General features: G+C 37.9%; 1 protein-coding gene across 8 annotated transcripts in view; it reads right to left on the bottom strand.

Annotated features, from left to right (window-relative positions):
* Positions 1–18114, bottom strand: part of PDE3A (phosphodiesterase 3A) — a 264734-nt gene that overhangs the window by 84787 nt on the left and 161833 nt on the right. For 7 of the 8 annotated variants that reach the window (XM_072040693.1, XM_027458268.3, XM_072040690.1 and 4 more), the window contains exon 2: positions 15285–15335. In XM_072040693.1, the coding sequence (XP_071896794.1) occupies positions 15285–15332 (48 nt within the window). In that variant the 5' untranslated portion in view covers positions 15333–15335. Of the gene's footprint in view, positions 1–10956; positions 11091–15284; positions 15336–18114 lie in introns of those variants that run through there. The other variant, XM_072040697.1, reaches the window with a different exon arrangement.

Raw genomic sequence — 18114 nt, 5'->3', positions numbered from 1 at the left:
TTATAAGTCAAGAGGTAGCAGCTACACATAGAAACCACTTGGACAATCACACTTTCTAACAACTATCTCAACAGAAGTGGGTCAAAATCTACAATGTGATTTTGTCCAGCGCCTGTTTCTGTGATGAGAATGCAACCACACCAAACTTCTAGCAACAAAGTCCATTTTGAGAGAGCACTTTCTCAAATGAAACCTCGATCCTTTAAGATTCTAATCATGGACTTCAGATATTTATCACTTTCACTTCCCGCAGAGTTGTAAGACATAGAAAGTTCAGGCCACAGCTTCTCCTGTCAGCTACTCCCCCCTTCTATTCTCTGCATCTTAATGAAGAATGTAATATAAAATAATTATTTGCAGATTGTTCACTCAACTCCAACTGTTAATTAAAAAGAAGCAAGCACATAAAACCCTCCAGGAGTCCTAAAACACAATCTCTGTATGCAGACAGTTATTATTTTTAGACTTATAAAAACTGGCTCATGATTATACAACACACAGAAAGCCCGTTGCCATTCCACATTTCTGTCACGTCACCTAGCTTTGAAGATTTGAGTCCCTCTATCATGGATGTGAAAACTGAAAATGCCATATGTGTGAGGTTTACTCAGAAGCTGAGGCCATGTTTGTGAGAACAGCATACAAACTTTCAAAACTATACATTAAAGATTTCAAACTGTCTGTCAGGTACCAGAAGAAAAATAGATGTTATTAACCAGTGAATTTTTCTCATTTTTAAGCTCTTTCTTTGGGGAACTGGGCTCTGTGCTTCAGAAGCAAAGTTACTAACAACAGAAAGAAAGGTTACCTGGGTTTCTACCAAAATACTATCTATGCAGTCTGAAAAGGGATTACATGTTTTAAATCACTACCTTTGTAGCCAATTTTTTTTAATAAAGCTCCAGCTCTATTTGGAAAGATTTTTATTTTTTTTTCTGGCTTCTCTTCTCCATCTACAGCTTTTTTCCCGTCCTCCCAAATTTGGTGTGTGTGGTTTCTGTGTGTGGGATATGCAGAGAAAATGAAAAGGGAAACATCTGCTACTGCCACATGTCTTCCAGCTACTGGGTGGGACTGAGATGTAGAGAGGAAGAGTATTTACAACTCCTCAGCTGACCTTCTACTTCCACATCTCAACAAGCAGGATAGGCTCATTAACACTGTATACCTCACTCACTCTGTGAGCTGCAAAGGATTGATAGAAAAAGACTCCATTCCCCTTCTGTCTAGATTTTTTCTGATCCTTTTATCAGCATCATCCAGAAATGGGAAGGACATCAGTTGATGAATTATGATCTGCAAGGGTCACATAATGGTACGTTGTCGCATCACTCTCAGTAAGACCTTCTTGGCAATTCTGATACCAGTAAATATGTGGATATTATCAGAGACAAGTATTAGGAATCTCCATGTCTCCCTTGTACTCCAGGTGTGTCCTCATCAGTGCTGAGGGGAAGGAAGGATTCCCCAGCCTGCTGGCAACACTCTGCCTAATGCAGCCCAGGATGCTATTGATTTTTGTTGCTCTAAGGGCACATTGCTGGTTCATGTTCAGGTGTCTACCAGGATCCCAAGATCCTTCTCTGCCAAGCTGCTCCCCAGCCAGTCAGCCCCTACTTTGTATTGGTGCTTGAGGTTACTTCTCCTCACATGTGGAGAGGACTTCTCATTTTCTTCTGTTGAACTTCATGAATTCCTGCCAGCCCATTTCTCCAGCCTGTTGAGATCCCCCTGAACAGCAGCACAACCATCTGGAGTATCAGCTACTCCTCCCTGATCTGTATCATCTGCAAACTTCCTGAAGGTGCACTCTGCCCATCACAGAGGTAATTAATGATGATACCTTTTTCAAACTGAGCCATTTTTGCCTTTTTCTGTAGTTCAATAACTGGTGACTCTACCTTTCTTTTAGAGGCTTGTCTATTCACCATAACAAGTAGCTTTTTCAGTCCTGCATAAAGCCCAATAACTCAAAATTTATGAACTCTAGATTCAGGTCTTATAATCTCCAGATTTCCTTTATGGACTGCAAGAATTCATACTGCTCTTGTAACGTTCAAGGTTATTCAGGAATTGAAAATTGAGCAATGCAGACCTATTACACAATGAACCTTTGATCTGTAAAATCTAACCCAACATGAAATTTTCTTTTTTATGACTTGACTTTAAGATTTACTTCAACTCTGGCTTATTCAAAAATCTCAGGAGGCTGCTCCAATAATTCATTTTGAAATTTTGAACACTGATCCATCAGACACAGAACAAAATTATGGCTCACTACTAAAGTCAAGCTGAAAAAGAACATCTGGTGTTGAGAACAGAGCTGATCAGCTGTGAGCTTTTCCACTGGGAAACTAATAAAATGAGCTACTAGAGAGTTCAGTATGTGTTTCTGTAAGGAAGGAACAATAGGAAATGCTTTCACTTACTTATTCTTTAAAACTATCCCATAGAGCAGCAATTACAGCATACATGTCTACCCCAATATCAAAACAAAGCACAGAAGAAAAACAAAACAAAACACAGTATTAATAAAAATTATTTTAAACCTAAGTTGTTGTTGCAGAGCACAATCAGTCCTCTTTTTATCCTCATCTCTGAAGACATCTTCTGACAACTAAGAGACTGCTGCATTGTGAAACTCTGTAAGGAAGAACAGCCCACATCCCCTAGCAGTGTTACTATTAACATACCAGTGGAAGCATCCTGGCTGTAGACTGGGCATAATTGCTGCTCAGTAAAAAATTGAGTACATTAACTGTGTTCATTCCATAATTGGTTTCGTCTCTAAAAACAGGAAGGCAAAAATTCATAATGACTCTATTCAACACTTTGCTCAGGAAGGTAACAAATACCTGAAACATACATATGCAGTAAGTGAAATTTAAGATGTTGGAAATAAAAAGAACACCTTGTGGCACAACTCTCAGTATTAGTAGTTAGGAGGATTTGAAATTTGCTCTCTCATCATCTCAAAAGCTACAGCACTACAAAAATTTGCTGATATATATATATATATCAGTATATATATAATTACTACAAGGAAGCTATCTGTATCACCCATTCCTACGTTGGACATCAGTTCCATTGATTTCCTGTTTTCACTTGCTTATACTTTCTGTAAAACTTTCAACGTTTGCACTAAAGTTTTCCTTGCAAATGTTAACTGGTGTTTGGAAAATTTTATCCAGTATAGCCATTTCCAGAAAACTAAGGGACACTGTTTTGCTCATCATTAATTGCTAACCTTTTTGAGGTGCAGCAATGTGTACTCATAACATTCTCAGTGCAGTTCTTGTTTCAGGGATTGGCATATGGACACCCAAATTTTGGCAATTTGAAGAATTTGCAATCTGAAAACCTGCCTATGGCTTTAGCTTGTCCTAAAGCAGAGGGCTTTAGCTTCAGCTACTCTGTGAAAGTCTTCAAGTTTTTGTAAATGTACTTAAAGGTAACCATAAACTTTAACCATCAAGATGCCAATATACTTCAACCCCCCTAAAACCAACAAACAACTATAACTGATGCATGCGGCATTTTTTTTTATAACAGTTTGTAAATGGGAATCTGAAAAACAAAAAGTACACATGGATATAATCTCTTAACTTTTGTCTTTTAAAGAGAAGACTCTGAACTAGAAGAGTAAGACATACAAGCTCTTGCCAGAAAACTTACATTGTATAAAAATAGGTATCTGAAAACAAACAAACAAACAACAACAGCAACAAATGTTGAAAACTGCTGGACTGGAAAGATACACTGAGGTTCTGAAAGAAATGCAGGGAGATAAATGAGTATTTCAGGAATATGATCAACCCAGAGAGAGAAAGATCCACTTCATCTACTCCAAATGATGACAGCTCACAATATTGTCCTCCCAATCCAATTGTCATAATCAATCTCTATTTGCATCACAGCAGTGGATATGTGCTCTCCACTCTAAGGCAATGCTTGGGAAAAAGAAGACAGCATATCAGCTTCTTCTACTATCTCTGCTTTTCAAAAAACTAAATTAAATGCCATGCTCCCTAACTGCTTATTCTCTTAAAATGTAGTTTCAAGGAACCATTTCCCTAGGAAGACATTTCAGATTGTCATGTGCATCTCAATGCTTTCTTTTACAAAATGCTTTCTTTTACAAAATGCAGCATAGCTATGATCCTTCAATTTGCAACCTTCCTGAATTGGGAACATCCCTTCTTGCTTACCCAATAAAGTAAAATACAATTGTTGCAGTTGAGTATCATCAGCTAGCTTCTATTTCACACAACTGGATTACCCCAATAGCAGCAGGACTTGCATTACAAACCTGGGAGGATTAATGGTAGAAAAAGATTTTCAAGAAAGGCAATATTTATGGAAATCTATGGTTAGATCCTGATTAGCTACAAAGAATATTGACATGACAAAGTGACTGAGTCTTAAGAGGGCTGTCATTATCAAGCTAACATTTCACTCCATATGATTCCAGTGTCCCATTGCCAATCATATTGAAACAGAGAAGCTGATGGAGTAGGTGATTCAGAGAGTGTCTGATGCCATGCAAAAGTTTTTCTCTCTACCCTACAAGTGATGGATATGGGAGGTTGCAGGAGGTTTGTTTGCATCATGTATCTCAGCTGTCAGTGAGACAGATCCTATCTTTTGTTTTCCCAGTCTCTTTCAGCTCTACATCAACAGAAAGTGCAATTTCTCTATCACACTTCAGGTTCTTTTGAATCAATTTGGACATTTTACTGTCATTTGCCAGCATAGAAGGACATACAGTGCCAAGATTTCCCCTCACAGCTCTTGCCTGGCCAAAGGCATGCAAGATGACAAGCATATTTCTGGAGCTGATCCTACTGAAATGAACTGGGCCTCTGTTGCACTTTGGAAACATTGGCTCCCAGTCCTAAAAGTACATCTTGACAATCCTGACTGCCTCCAGAACATCTGTGATCACCACCGGTCATCTGCTAAGCAGTGGTGGTGGTACATGGGCAAGAAAGCACTGCCTCTCAGGTGCCAAGCTCACTGCCACACTATTCACCTCCTGCACATTCACTACAGCAGTAGGGTAGAAAGCATGGGGGCCAAGCAGAAATGGATACACAGCCACAACTACTGCCTGTGGCTCAACACCTCAATTCTGAGAGAAGCAAGGCCAAATCTAAGGCAGATTATTTCTTTGAGATAACTTTCTGCATTATATTATTCATTTGCTGCATTAGAAAATGAAGAAAATTTTTATAGATCATTTCTGGGTCTCAATTTCAGCTCTCTGCACTTCGCCTGCTGTGCAAAAGCAACTCTCCTCTCCCAGCCTCAGCATCATATTCCCACCAACCCACAAACCTCCCATAAGGCCTCTTTCTCCTAATATCCAAACTCTACAACTCTCTGCTTTGCCATAAAAAAAGCTATGAAATGTGCTGAATGAAATTATAACGTAAGGTTTTATTAACAGCAAATAACTGGTAAACTGCAAAAATATACTTAATAGGAAACAAATTTTTGAACCGTTTTCAGGTGGGGTTAGATACAAGGATCACTGTTGTCATGTATCTCATGGAAACTTGGCTTCAGGCATGTACTCTCCCTGGGCCTTTCTGATGTGGAGGTGATGGAGGGATAATATATGAATGAAAAAGCTATAAAATCTGGGTGCATGGATGGCATAAGCTGAAGATACAAGGGTAGTTTGGGGCTTCTGCTGAGTGCCTTGGTCACTTTCATTGCTGCTCCTGCAGCCCCTCAGGCTGTATGCACTCCTTCTAAGTAGATACAATGACTACAACTACAATTTGCATTTCTCTTCCTCAATTGTGCATGTTTCTTCTCCTTCTTCTGCCACCGAAACTTCCCAAAGGGACCATGTGATCTTGTGGTGGTAGTGCCATGGTGAGTGTCCTTCAAGGACTTGGTGTGGTCTTCCTGGGAGAGATTTTGTGGAAAAGGAATAACCAGGCACAACCCGCCAGTAATGGGCACTTGAAAGGATGGCTGTGTTGTTTATGTTTTCTCAATCCTTAGGCAATCTGTCAGCCAAGGAGACCTAGACAGGCCCACATCAACTGTTCTACCGCCTCCTTGCCCATACCAATTAACCCTTTGTCTGTAAAGAGCTTAATGATTTCTGCACAGAAAGGATGCGGGTACCAAGAATCTCCATTGCACTGAAGATTTCCAGTGTGGTCCCAAAAGATGACAGAATGGTGCCCCTTTCAACAAGGGAATGGAAGGTGATTGCCCTGTCATCTGGTACTGTGCCTGCTTGTAAATCTCAGCCATGGCTGTCCCCTGTGCAGTCATCCATGTTGATGCATTCCTTAATGCTGCCAAGAGGCAAGAACTGCTGCCTCGCAGGGGCACACGCTTCCTCAGCATGAACTTCCCAGTGAAATTGGCTTTGGACAAAGACAATAAGCAGTGCCACATTGCTGTCAACCTTCTGTATGTAGCTGGACAGCAGGCAAAAAAGAGTCCAAATCTAATGGACATCTCAGAGACAAATAAAACACAGGAGCTCTGATCTCACGAAGATATGATGTATACATCCTCAGGGATGCATAGAGGTTAGGATCGTTCAGGGCAGAAAGGCAAGGTACAACTAGCAAAAAAGTCTATATCTAAGTGAGCCATAAATCCTGGAAAAAAATAGAAACATAGATCCAAATGGTGACAAGACAAAATCCTTCAATTTCTTCAAAACAGCTTTAATCCAACAGAATGACTTCATACAGAACAGAATGAAAGTCTGGGGGCAGCATGATGTAACATTACATCAGACTTTCTCAAAAAAAATCCTGAATTTATAATTTCACAAAGTTATGACTTAAGTCATACTGGGATCAATTTTTCTTTGTTGTTTAACACCCCGCATGGATTACAGGCTATGGAAGTTTTTCCTATCTAATGGAACAGTGGTAAGGATCAGGATTTTGACATTACAAGCTGTAGTAGGCATAGCTGTGTAGTAAACCACTGGCAGGTGAGAGAGGCAACACTTCCTGGGTTTTACACAAATCTGTCAAAATATAATCTAGTAATTTAACAGTACAGAAAACATTACCATTGCTTGTACTCTTACAAGCATGCATTTCTAGCTAAAGAAATATTAAATATATCTTTGTTTAGCTGCACTGCACATCCCTTTGAACTCTTTATAGCTATATAAATCTGCATATCAATTAATGGGCTTCTATATTGTATAAATCCAGTTCTTGTTTTTAAACTCAAAAGTAATCAATGACAGACAATGTTATTAAATTTTATGCCATAGGCAAATGTGTGAAGACTTCTTCTCTTAGGTATCAAATCCAATTTATACTCAAAGACTATGGCTCATGTAATCTACAGGGAATTTTAGGCAGGAGGAAGTACTCAACAACCTTACAGCAAATATTTAACACTTCACCACTTTTGGCCCATTTGGTTACCACAGCATTTTAAATGTGTATCTGTTCAGTGAAATCATTCTCAGTTGTAGTTACCAGGGATAAAAAATTATCATCAGTCCAAAAAACAAGATCCTCAGGCACACACACCAAATAAAAACAACAGTTGGAAAATCTCCCCCAAAACTGTACTGAAACTTCAAACTTAGCAGCTTTAGAAAATATTTTCCAATGCAGATGATGTTCAGGTAATTCTAACTGAAGGATGAGCAAGAAAGAAAAACATTCCTAAAGTCTTTTCTCAGATCTATAAAGGTAGTTCCTCCTGAAATTATTGAGAGCTACACAGCATTCAGGATCAAGCACTATGAGATACCACAGTTTCTTGAAGATGCTTATATATTATTCATCATCATACTGCTTACATTTACCCATGCAAAACGTCCACAGGATCAGGTTCTCCCACACATAAAAATGTTTAACTAGGTAAGACATTTCTCACCAACTGAAACGATAAAGCTCTAACTCAGGGTTCAAAACCAAACCCACTTCCCTCACTGTTTCATACATGCACACACCAAAAAACAACAACAGAAAGGTTTGGTGTACTACACACTAGAAACCATAGACTTCTGTAGTGTGGTCTCTGTGAGCTTACATGATGATTCTCAGATCAAAAATAAAATTATGTAACACCCCCTGACCTCAAACAGTATTGTCTATATTCATCATAATTACTCATGGGTTTTCTCTCCACTTATTTGGAGCCTGCTCACCCATGCCTTTACTAAATGGTTCTGGGTTAATTTGATTTGATGGAAAGCATATAAGATGAGGAATAAAAAGCAGTGGATAACTTTTAAAAGATAAGAAGTATGTTTAAATAGAGTACCAGGCTTCACAGTGAAGTTAAGGCTTTCGTGTCCTTAAAAGTCAGATCTGCCCTACTATTTTAAACTAGAAACAATCTCAAGTCAAAAATCCCACATTACAAATTAGATTTTATTGCTTTCCTTGTTGTTGTTGTTTGTTGTTTTTTTTTTTGTTTGTTTGTTTTAATAGCAATAAACCAATTTGAAGGTTTTTTTTTTTTTTTTTCATTCACTAACATAAATATGTTTCATCTTCTCTGAACAGAGAAATAACCTACATTGTTAGTAGCTGCTTACCTATAAAAATGTAACATAATTTCCTAACAGCCTGGAACATAATAAGCTAGTGTATCCCTTTAAGTGCTGAATAATGAATTTTCACCAGAAGGCAGTGCTCTTATTTTTGTATGATAACTATTTGAGCAGGATCTGCCTGAAATGATGAAGAAGTTGTATTTTCCTTTGTGGCTGTGATCTTGCACAGTAACTGCTTCTCCTGTTGAGGCATGACTGAACAAGGGGAAAGCTCCTGCTTGCTGCACAGAACAAGCACAAGCAGCTCCACTGCACCTGTGCTGCCCAGCATAACTACAGCACAGGAGACACAGATGTCCTTGGGACTGAAATCAAACACTGTCTTCCTCCCCTAATTTACCTTCAAAAAATCCCTACAGATTCACACTCCTCTCAAGTCAACTCCTTCTGCATGCATCTCTTACTGAGTCTTGCTTCTCCCCCAGTGGTAGATGGGCCAGGGAAATTTCATTTTCTCTTTCTAAAAACTTTCAGAGGCTGATGATGGAAAGGATACACAGTTCAGGGATGTCAAGCATACCTCACACCTAGGTAAGGAATACCTATATTTTTCTAGGTATATCATACTGTAATAGTATGATGCAATGCAACATTAGGGTTCAAGTGAAAAAATAAACACCAGAAAAATGAAATGGTTAACAATCAACATGCAAAAACAGACATCCCTTGCTAGTCAAGTATTTGTTCATAATAAGTGAAAGATTGGCATTTATGTCAGAGAAAGAATGAAGCCAAGAGGCTAAAATATAGCTTTCCGTAGAAGGGGCACTAGTCTCCCTATGTCTTCCTTAATAGAAACAGCATGACAAATGACACATCATAAAACAGCATTTATTTACTTCTGTTTTACCAGGACACTTATGAATGCCTGATTGAGCTGGATCAATTTGTGCTTACCAACGATGCCTTTTTTTTTTTTTTTTAAATTTTCAGTTACCAGAACATCCCTTGAAATTTAGTGTTTTAGATAGTTTGAATGATAGCTGTGGAGTATAAAAATAACATAGGTAGCTGTTTGGGAAAAGAAAGATCGGAAAAAGGGCTTTTTACATTTCACATTCAAAGGTGTAGCAAATTGATATGGTTGCAGATTTAATTTAGACAGAGTCATATGAGAAGGTTTTATTTAAAGGAAACAAAAAAATAAACAAACCAAAACCTGGCAACATTAAACAAATGGAAAAATTTTATGAGAGAATATGACGAATTATTATTCACCTGAAGACTTTATATTAAGTCTGGAAATATTTCTAAAAGGTATATTCTTATTTACACAATAAACATAGGCCTGTGATGACAGCATGTGACAGCATGATATTTTTTCCACTATTACTAAGTCTGAGATCTCTAGATGTTCACAGAAGTCCAATTTGGCTTTAAAACCTACAGCTCTACAAAAAAAAAGGCATGTAACACACCCTTCCCTCCCCTCTCTCAACAAAAGAAGTACAGGATGATCCTTCTGAAAAAAAATAATAATAGTATTTCTTTCTTCTATCTTTCTTTCTGTTGAAGAAATTTCTCCCAGATTTTTACTTTCCTATTGGTAAAGGCATCCCAAGATGCACGGAATAGTCAACCACTCTATAAACAGAAAAATTGAGTGGGATCATGTAATAAGCTACTTCCTCCATTTTTCTATCACTATTACTTTTAGAATTAATTCTTTTAGCATCTTTACATCCCAAGTAAGATGTAAAAAAGATTTCACATAACACTACAGTGCCTGGCACAAGAGTAGGAAAGGTACTAATTGTACTCCCATTTATGACATTTTAGTCCTACCTATAATGATGATGCTTGTTCCAAAGACAATCCCACAGTTTTTATATTACTTCTGGTCAATATCATTTACACAAGTCCACTGTTCACAAGTCCTTTTTAACACACTCAAAATGACGCATCAAACAAGATGATGTTGGAAAAGCTGAGGTTCTGCCGGTGCATTACAACTATTTGTAACCAGTGATATCATACATACACAGATACATGTATGAGATACGACATGCAACAAAGACATGCACCAAGGAGCTACCAGCAGTAATTACACATTTCCTTAGCCTATCTTTTTAAAATACTTGCAACATCCATCTTCCTTTTAATTTAATCTTCAACAAACATCTCATTTGGGGGAGAGGAAAATCCTATTGGTTACTTAAATCTGCATTAGTGGGCTGCAATGGCACCTCCACATTCGCAAGTACATGCTCTTGCAAAGACAGCTTTGCATACATTTTTGTACTATTCATCATGGAAACAAAAAGTAAAGATCAGATGGATCTCACTGTATTTGGAGAACCCCAACCATCACAGCTAAGTCACAGCAGGTCTGTTTGCAGTGGTATTGCAAGAGAACACAGTGACACAACAGATTCACCAGAACACAGTACCTGGTCAGTAGTGGGAATCGACTCCCATCTACGCTTCAGCAAGTACAGAGATTTCCGGCTCATGATTTTGAATCTGCTCTAGAGGTTTTTCACACTCAAGAAAAAGGCTTCTCCCAAACGAGTGTTAAGAACCTTATTTCTGATTCCTCTGCTTCATGGCTATAGACGGCAGAGCTCTCCGATGTATGGAAGTTTTGCAAGCTGCAAGGTTCAGACCGGTTTCGCCAAAGCTTCCTCTGTTTCTTTAAAGCGTCTGTCTCCTCATAGTACCACGACAAAGAGAATTGGGTGAGATAGTGAAAAGCCTAGCTTTCACTGACGAATTACCTCGTAGAAGCATGAAGTAGGTAGACAACACCAGACGCACTCAATCTGAAAATAGCTGTTGCTTAGGAACTGGAGTGGTAAAACGCAGCACCTCAGATACATAATTGAGAGCTTTTATATTTAAAGAGAATTAAAAACACTGGACCTCTCTGTTTCTCTCCCGATCATCATCCTTTTATATTGCTGGAAGAATGATCACTCGATTCCACTGAATCCTGGGGCTACGCCTACATCTTCAGCAAGCCAAACAAGGCTTGATGACAGAGCAACAAACAACTCCCATGAATTCAAGGTCCCTCGTAAAAATGTCTGCACAAAGTGTATTGTGGATCACACCTGAAATGTCTTAGAAGTATTAAGTGTTACATTTTAGTAGAATAATTAAAATACAGTTTACCTATTTTGTCTGGAGGGATAATGTGCCAAGAATTAATTCTAGCACTCATATCTTCTTGTAACACATACTAATATTAGAAATAAGTATGGTATTTTCCCCTCACACGAGTTAGATGATACAGTTTTACAGACTGCATGTGTGTGTTTGAGAGAACTTTATTTAGATGGGTTAAATATATCCAAACAGTTAGAAATTTCTTTAATTTGGAATGCTACTTTTGAAGTTTCTTTCCTAGATCTTAATTGGTATTGATTTTAAAAATTAAGCTTGGAACATAATAAAATTCACTTTGCACTTCCTCCATGCTATCAAATCCAGAGAATAAGTTCTGCACATGAAGCATTTACAGCAGGAATTCTTATCTTAAGAAATCATAAAATGAAGGAAAAAATGAAGAGGTAGGTACCCAGGAATTCATCTACTTGTTATAAGTCAGTATATAATTCACTCTAGTTACAACAGCTTTAAAAGCAAAAATTATTCTAACAGAAAAGGAAACCTACAATGTACATAGATATATACACGTTTGTGTATAATCTGCAATGGACTGAGTGAGGTTCTTGTGTGGAAGTTAGGAGCAAGTTAAACACTATAAAGACAGCTTTTTACTTGTCCTATTTACATCCTATTGAATTGCAGATGCTTCACAGTAGACAAACTCCTGTAAAAAGAAATTCCCATAAGCCTAAGAATATTTCATTTGACATCCAGTGCTACCTGTAACTACTTCACTTTGCTTTTAACTCCCGCAAGCCGAAAAGCAACATATCTTCTAAGTGGTTCATTAAGAAATATGATGTGCACTGTAGTAGTTTCCTTTTATGTTTCAAACACAATGAATAGAAAATCTACTAGTTTTATAAATAAATAAATAAAATCTTGATGGAATTTAGTTTTATTTTATGGTAAACCAGTGGTTCCATTTCCTTTTCTTTCAAGTGGCATTGCTTACACACACACACACAGGTGGCTTCATAAGACCGATCTTCCCACTTTCTTCACTTCATACATGTAAGATTTAAAGGATCATGGAAGACTAATAAACTGGCTAGCAATTACACAAGCCAAAAACCCTCTTCTTCCCTCTTGCTACTTGACCAGCCACTGGCCAAAAGATCTCTGCTTCCAAGTCCCATTTCCTTGCTGAAGTAAAGCCGCGCAGATCTACGGAAACATCACAAGTAATCATGTGGTGCAGGCAACTGCTAGTCCATCTTTAAAGAATTGACGTCTGAGTGTATCCACCAGATCACTCATTGTAATTTTGAAACAAGACCTTATTTAACAAAGGGTAAATTTATTAAGGATACAAATTGGAAACAATGCAACTGAATCACAGAAGTATTAAAAACAAACAAATTTTATCCCATTCTTCTTATCCCATTATCCCTGAACTTTTTCTATTTTATTTTATTTTTTATTAATACAAAATGGTAGAGGAGTATCTAGGATATCACACAGGGAAGGAACAAAACCATACTCAGTCAGATTGAGCAAATCTTAAAAGTTTGTATAGAGCTATCTATCTTCTAAGAAGTATCTCCTCCCCTGCCTCCACCGAAGTCCAGAGGACTCCACCTGTATTTGCTTAGTAACCAGTTATTTCATTTTGACCAACTACAGCTTTCTCTCACAGCGCCCAACAAATGGTTTTATATGCAGATGGCACTTACAGCATTTGCATATGCAGAGTGAATGTCTATGTGACTATTTCCCTCCTTATTCTTAGAAGGGGGTGAAAGAAAGAATCCAGGCCAGTAGTTCTCTGGAACCCTTTTTGGAAGAAATCAGCCTCATCAGAACAAAAAATCAACAAATTCTTCAGCAACTGTTTCATCCTGTGAGCTCAGTTGTGTTTTTTTGTTTGTTTGTTTGTTTGTTTTTGTTTTGTTTTTGTTTTTCAGAAAACACAAAAGGGATCCATTAAACAGTACAACTCCAATTTTGTGCAGAAAGATATCTTTTTGATAGTCAAATTCATTTATTTTTATATTTTAATTTAAAATCTATTTAAATCAGATTGATACCACTTACCTAAATCCCTTTCTCTACTGTTTATATTAGATAGCTTTAAACCTTCAAAAATGTCTACCCAACCAACCAACAAATAAAAACAAAACAAAAAAACAACCAAACAACCAAAAAAGAACAAGAACATCAAAGCATTTTTTAATCATGAAGGCACTGATGTAGAACACACAAAAACATACCCATATTTTCATATACATTAAAAAAATAAAATAAAATCAGATGAAGACTTGTAATAACGTTAGAAAAGTTTAAGTCATCATAGGACTCCTTCAAGTGATCACTTCTACTCAACAGTAGTCTAGGAGTCTAATTTACCTTCCAATCTTTGGACTAGAAGGACACATTATAATGAACTAGTACATTAGATGAGGCCAGAGAGATTAAGTATTGAACAGTTCTCCACTTACTAGATAGGATTTCTGAAATTCCTAAATTTCCATTGAAAACTAGCTTGTTTTCTGTTTTTTATATTTTTGAAATGGCAGATATTGACATCTGGAAAATCAGAACTGCAACACACCTTAAACTGTTTAATGGAATAATAAACATCCTGCAAATTTCAAGATGGATTTGAAAAATAATGCAAGGCAGAAACTTGGAAAACAGAAAAAAATGTAGAATTCAACAATAAGGCTAAAAAAGCGAAAGGACAACTTAGCAAATGAGTTCTGCATTGGAAATAGTAAATCTTGTCCATTAAGGAAACAAGCAACAGCTTTGTAATTGACATACAGTATTTTCTCATTAAAAAAGCAGTTCCTCCAGTGATTTTTGCAAGGGGGAGTATGAAGGATACTTCAAGAACTAACCTACTGAAATTAAGGTTGCAAATAGCAGGTAGCTTCACAGTAACAGAGCCTGTTTATTAATTATTTAGACTTAGATGTTCACATTTGTATAAAAATCTTTCAGCTGAAGGAAAAGAAAATCTGAAATACAGAAAGGCTAATAGCGTATTTATATTATTTCAGCACCAGATAGGAGAGACTGCTTTTTCCAAACAGGAAAATTCCTGAGCATCACATTAGTAGCAATGACTCCTCTGCAGTAATTCTTATTCTACAGAAAATTTAAAAATGTATAATGCCATTAACCCTACTAGCATAACTTCCCTTCAGAGATGAGTCTACAGCAAACCATGAGCTACAGAATATTCCCCCACATGCTTGTACAGTTTCAACACCACTAATCCCTCTATTATTGAACAAGATAGGAGGGCCATCTGAGTTTTACAAGTTTGCTGGGTTAAAAAAAAATACACACATGTTATTTGAGATTGCATTTCTTGATATCCTGGAGATAAATGGAGAAAGCAGAGCAAGTGATTTTTCAATACATCTAATCTGTCTTTCTGCTACAGAAAGAAACTTCTTTCTGTTGCAATATTCTGCTCTGCTGGGATCACCTGTTTGTATTATAGCTCAAAAATTATAATAATAAAAGCTGTCATGGTTTTATGATTTCTTTTTATGGTTCAATCCTACGAATATTAATAAGATGAACAATTTTGCCAATCATAGACAGAAAACCTGCTTCAATACCAAAAAGAAACACAAAATATTGAGCTACTGACCTGTGATCCTCTGGGTCCTCGTTTGTGATCCCATTCAGAATGCCCCATGAGCTTTAAAAAGAAAAGAAAACACAGGTAAGTGATAAATCACACTGACTGGCTTTAAATGAAACATTCATGCTCTAAATCAATTACAATTTGTCCTTGGAAAAACAAACAAACAGGTTTTCTTTCATGATTTACTTCACACGGCTTTTAGCTTCATAATGAGAGTGTTACTATAACTTTGTCAGTCAGACTATAACTGCAGTCAGAGCCAAATCACACCTAGCATCATCTTGAGCACAACACTGCTCATGCCAATAACATTCCCACTATTGAATTAATTAGACAAATGTTTATGATTGAACTGGCAGAAGGAGAGATGACATATCAACACTGAGATCACCAAAACCAGTGGACATTTGATGAAGCAGCAATGCATTTTTTATACCTGGCATGAAAGTCACTGACAGCTTTAATTTTGTCATACCACTGAATTTTTCTAGAACTTCTCAAGGTAATAAAAGAGTAGAGGTACATTCCCTACAGGAAAACATGTCAGGGTCATTGCATAAAAGAAGAAAGCAAGAGACAGTTTAGAGACGGTGGGTTGGTTCTTGTGGAAATTAAGATTTGTGATAGTATGCAGCTCCTCAAATTAAAGAGAGGTATTAATTATATTCAATTTCAGCTCTCAAATCCTCTGCCCAACCCCACAACAGGCTGTGTTGTGAGAAGTTCTCAGGCATTGGATTGCATAGTTGGACCAATCTATAGAAAAAAGAATTTGTCTTTCTCTATCTTTTTCTGCTGTACTTCATAACTATATACTAAGACAGGTGCTCACTTTCTTACTCTAAGCAACATACAATTTGCATACAACAGATCTTTTCGTATGTGCCACGGCAGAGCAAAAGAAGAGGAGAGAGAGAATACCCAGTAGGCTTCATGACCGTTTTATGTATTCACAGGTTATGTGCAAACATGAACAGCTGACAATGAAGATATTATCAGACCTGCTGAAAAAGCATGGAAGCACCAGCAAGTGCCCAGGAAGAGCTGCCACACAGCCTGAGCCACACAGTGCCCAAGTCCTGCCTCTCAGCACTCTGTTGACATGCATGACAGCCTATGAGCTGACTGTTTTACAGCTACTTGGGGATCTCGGTAATGTTTTCCTTACTCATACAAGTATAGCTTAATACAAATACAAAATTAGGATGATAAAAACAGGAGGGTTAATGTGACTCGCAGTGACTTACAGTCATAAGCATTTTCTTGTGTGTCCTTCCCCCCAGCACACCTTCCTAAAAGAAGCATCTTCTCCCAGATTAGATTTATGAAAGGAGATTTACAACCTATGCTTATTGTGAAACATCCTTTCAAAACACTCATCCCAGGACTAAAGAGATTGAAACTACTTTGAAAAAAAAAGGGGGGGGAGGCACAGACATCTCATATGAAATCTTTATTTTCTCCCTCCATCAACTGTTCCTTTTCTTTTTTTCTGTAAATTGTTACTTATGATTACTCATCCCCACAACTGGAGACAAACCACACATGCAGGTAAGCATCAAAGATCAGAAATGTCACACTTTTTTTTTTTTTTTTTAAAAAAAAATCTGATACAGCCTTATGAGTGACATTCTCATTTTACTTTCCCATATCCTGTTGATGGAAATACTGACTGTGCCAGGTTTCCCTGTTTGTTTCTCCATATTGTTATGTTTGCTCATTACTGTATTAAACACAGCTTTGATGTTTATGAAAGCTGGCCTCTCAGTAAATAACCATTGCGCAAAAGCTACAGAGATGCATCTAGCAAAGGCTGTATGCCTCACAGAACCTTTGCCAAAATCTTCATACTTATTCTTCCTCCCTGTCTCCTGCGTCTCTGTAACAAGAAAACCTCTTCTGTGTTAACTACTCAGCCCCTACACCTTGAGGAGAAGTGGTGCCCTACAGACCTCTGGCACATACCACACCCGCGAAACTTGAGGTAGCATGAGACCCCACTGCACTGGCTTTCATTCTCCCAGCTCTGCTGAGTCCACAGTCCACTGAAGAGCAAAGAACTGCTGTCAACAAAACTAAGCAATAGAGTTAAGAGTCAAGCTTGGAGTAACCATTCCCATTAGAGGAAGTGGACCAAATGTAAGGCAGCTTCCCATGCAGCCAGTCCCAGGAAATCAGGCTGATGTATCAGGGGATGTTACTTGTGCTCACCACCAATTCTCAAGCCCAAACCCAGTCCTCTGAAACATACCATCTTCTCTAGGCATGGTTCACCCACCCTGGTCCTCAGTTACTGCCCAGTGCTTTGCATCATCCCAGGAGTGCCTTCCCACATTTCCCTGGCCCCATGGGCAGCCCCTGCTCTGCCCCGCTGCTCCTCATCCTATGCTTCTTATGGGGGCCTTTTGTCAGAGGTCAGATATGGCAGCAGCAGCTAATGTTACAGTAAAAAACGAGTCCAAAAGCCATAATAATTAGCCCTTTAGTCCTTTCTCCACCTTTCAGCATTTAACTATCAAATCCAATTACTGAAAAGAGGCCAAAGTCATCAACGAAGCAACCAGTTATAAACTCATCAGGACCAATGGAGTGAGCCCTTGCTTATTCTGGCAATGAATCTGGCACCACTTTATTAGAAAACTGCTAACTCTCCATAGCAAATGACACAAGCCACATTTCATTTAATTTCCTTACAAACGTGCCTTTGTGGAATCAGACGTGTTTGTATATTTGTTGATGGATCCATTGCCCCTAGTGTAAAAGAATTTCAACATCATTGTTCTGTCTTTGCATGTCATGTACTGTGCCAGTATGCTCTACTGAATTAACCCTG

Source organism: Anas platyrhynchos, chromosome 1, assembly GCF_047663525.1.
Source record: "Anas platyrhynchos isolate ZD024472 breed Pekin duck chromosome 1, IASCAAS_PekinDuck_T2T, whole genome shotgun sequence".
Classification (NCBI taxonomy): domain Eukaryota; kingdom Metazoa; phylum Chordata; class Aves; order Anseriformes; family Anatidae; genus Anas; species Anas platyrhynchos.
Note: the sequence above shows the minus strand (reverse complement) of the source record. Positions and strands in the feature narration are given on the sequence as shown.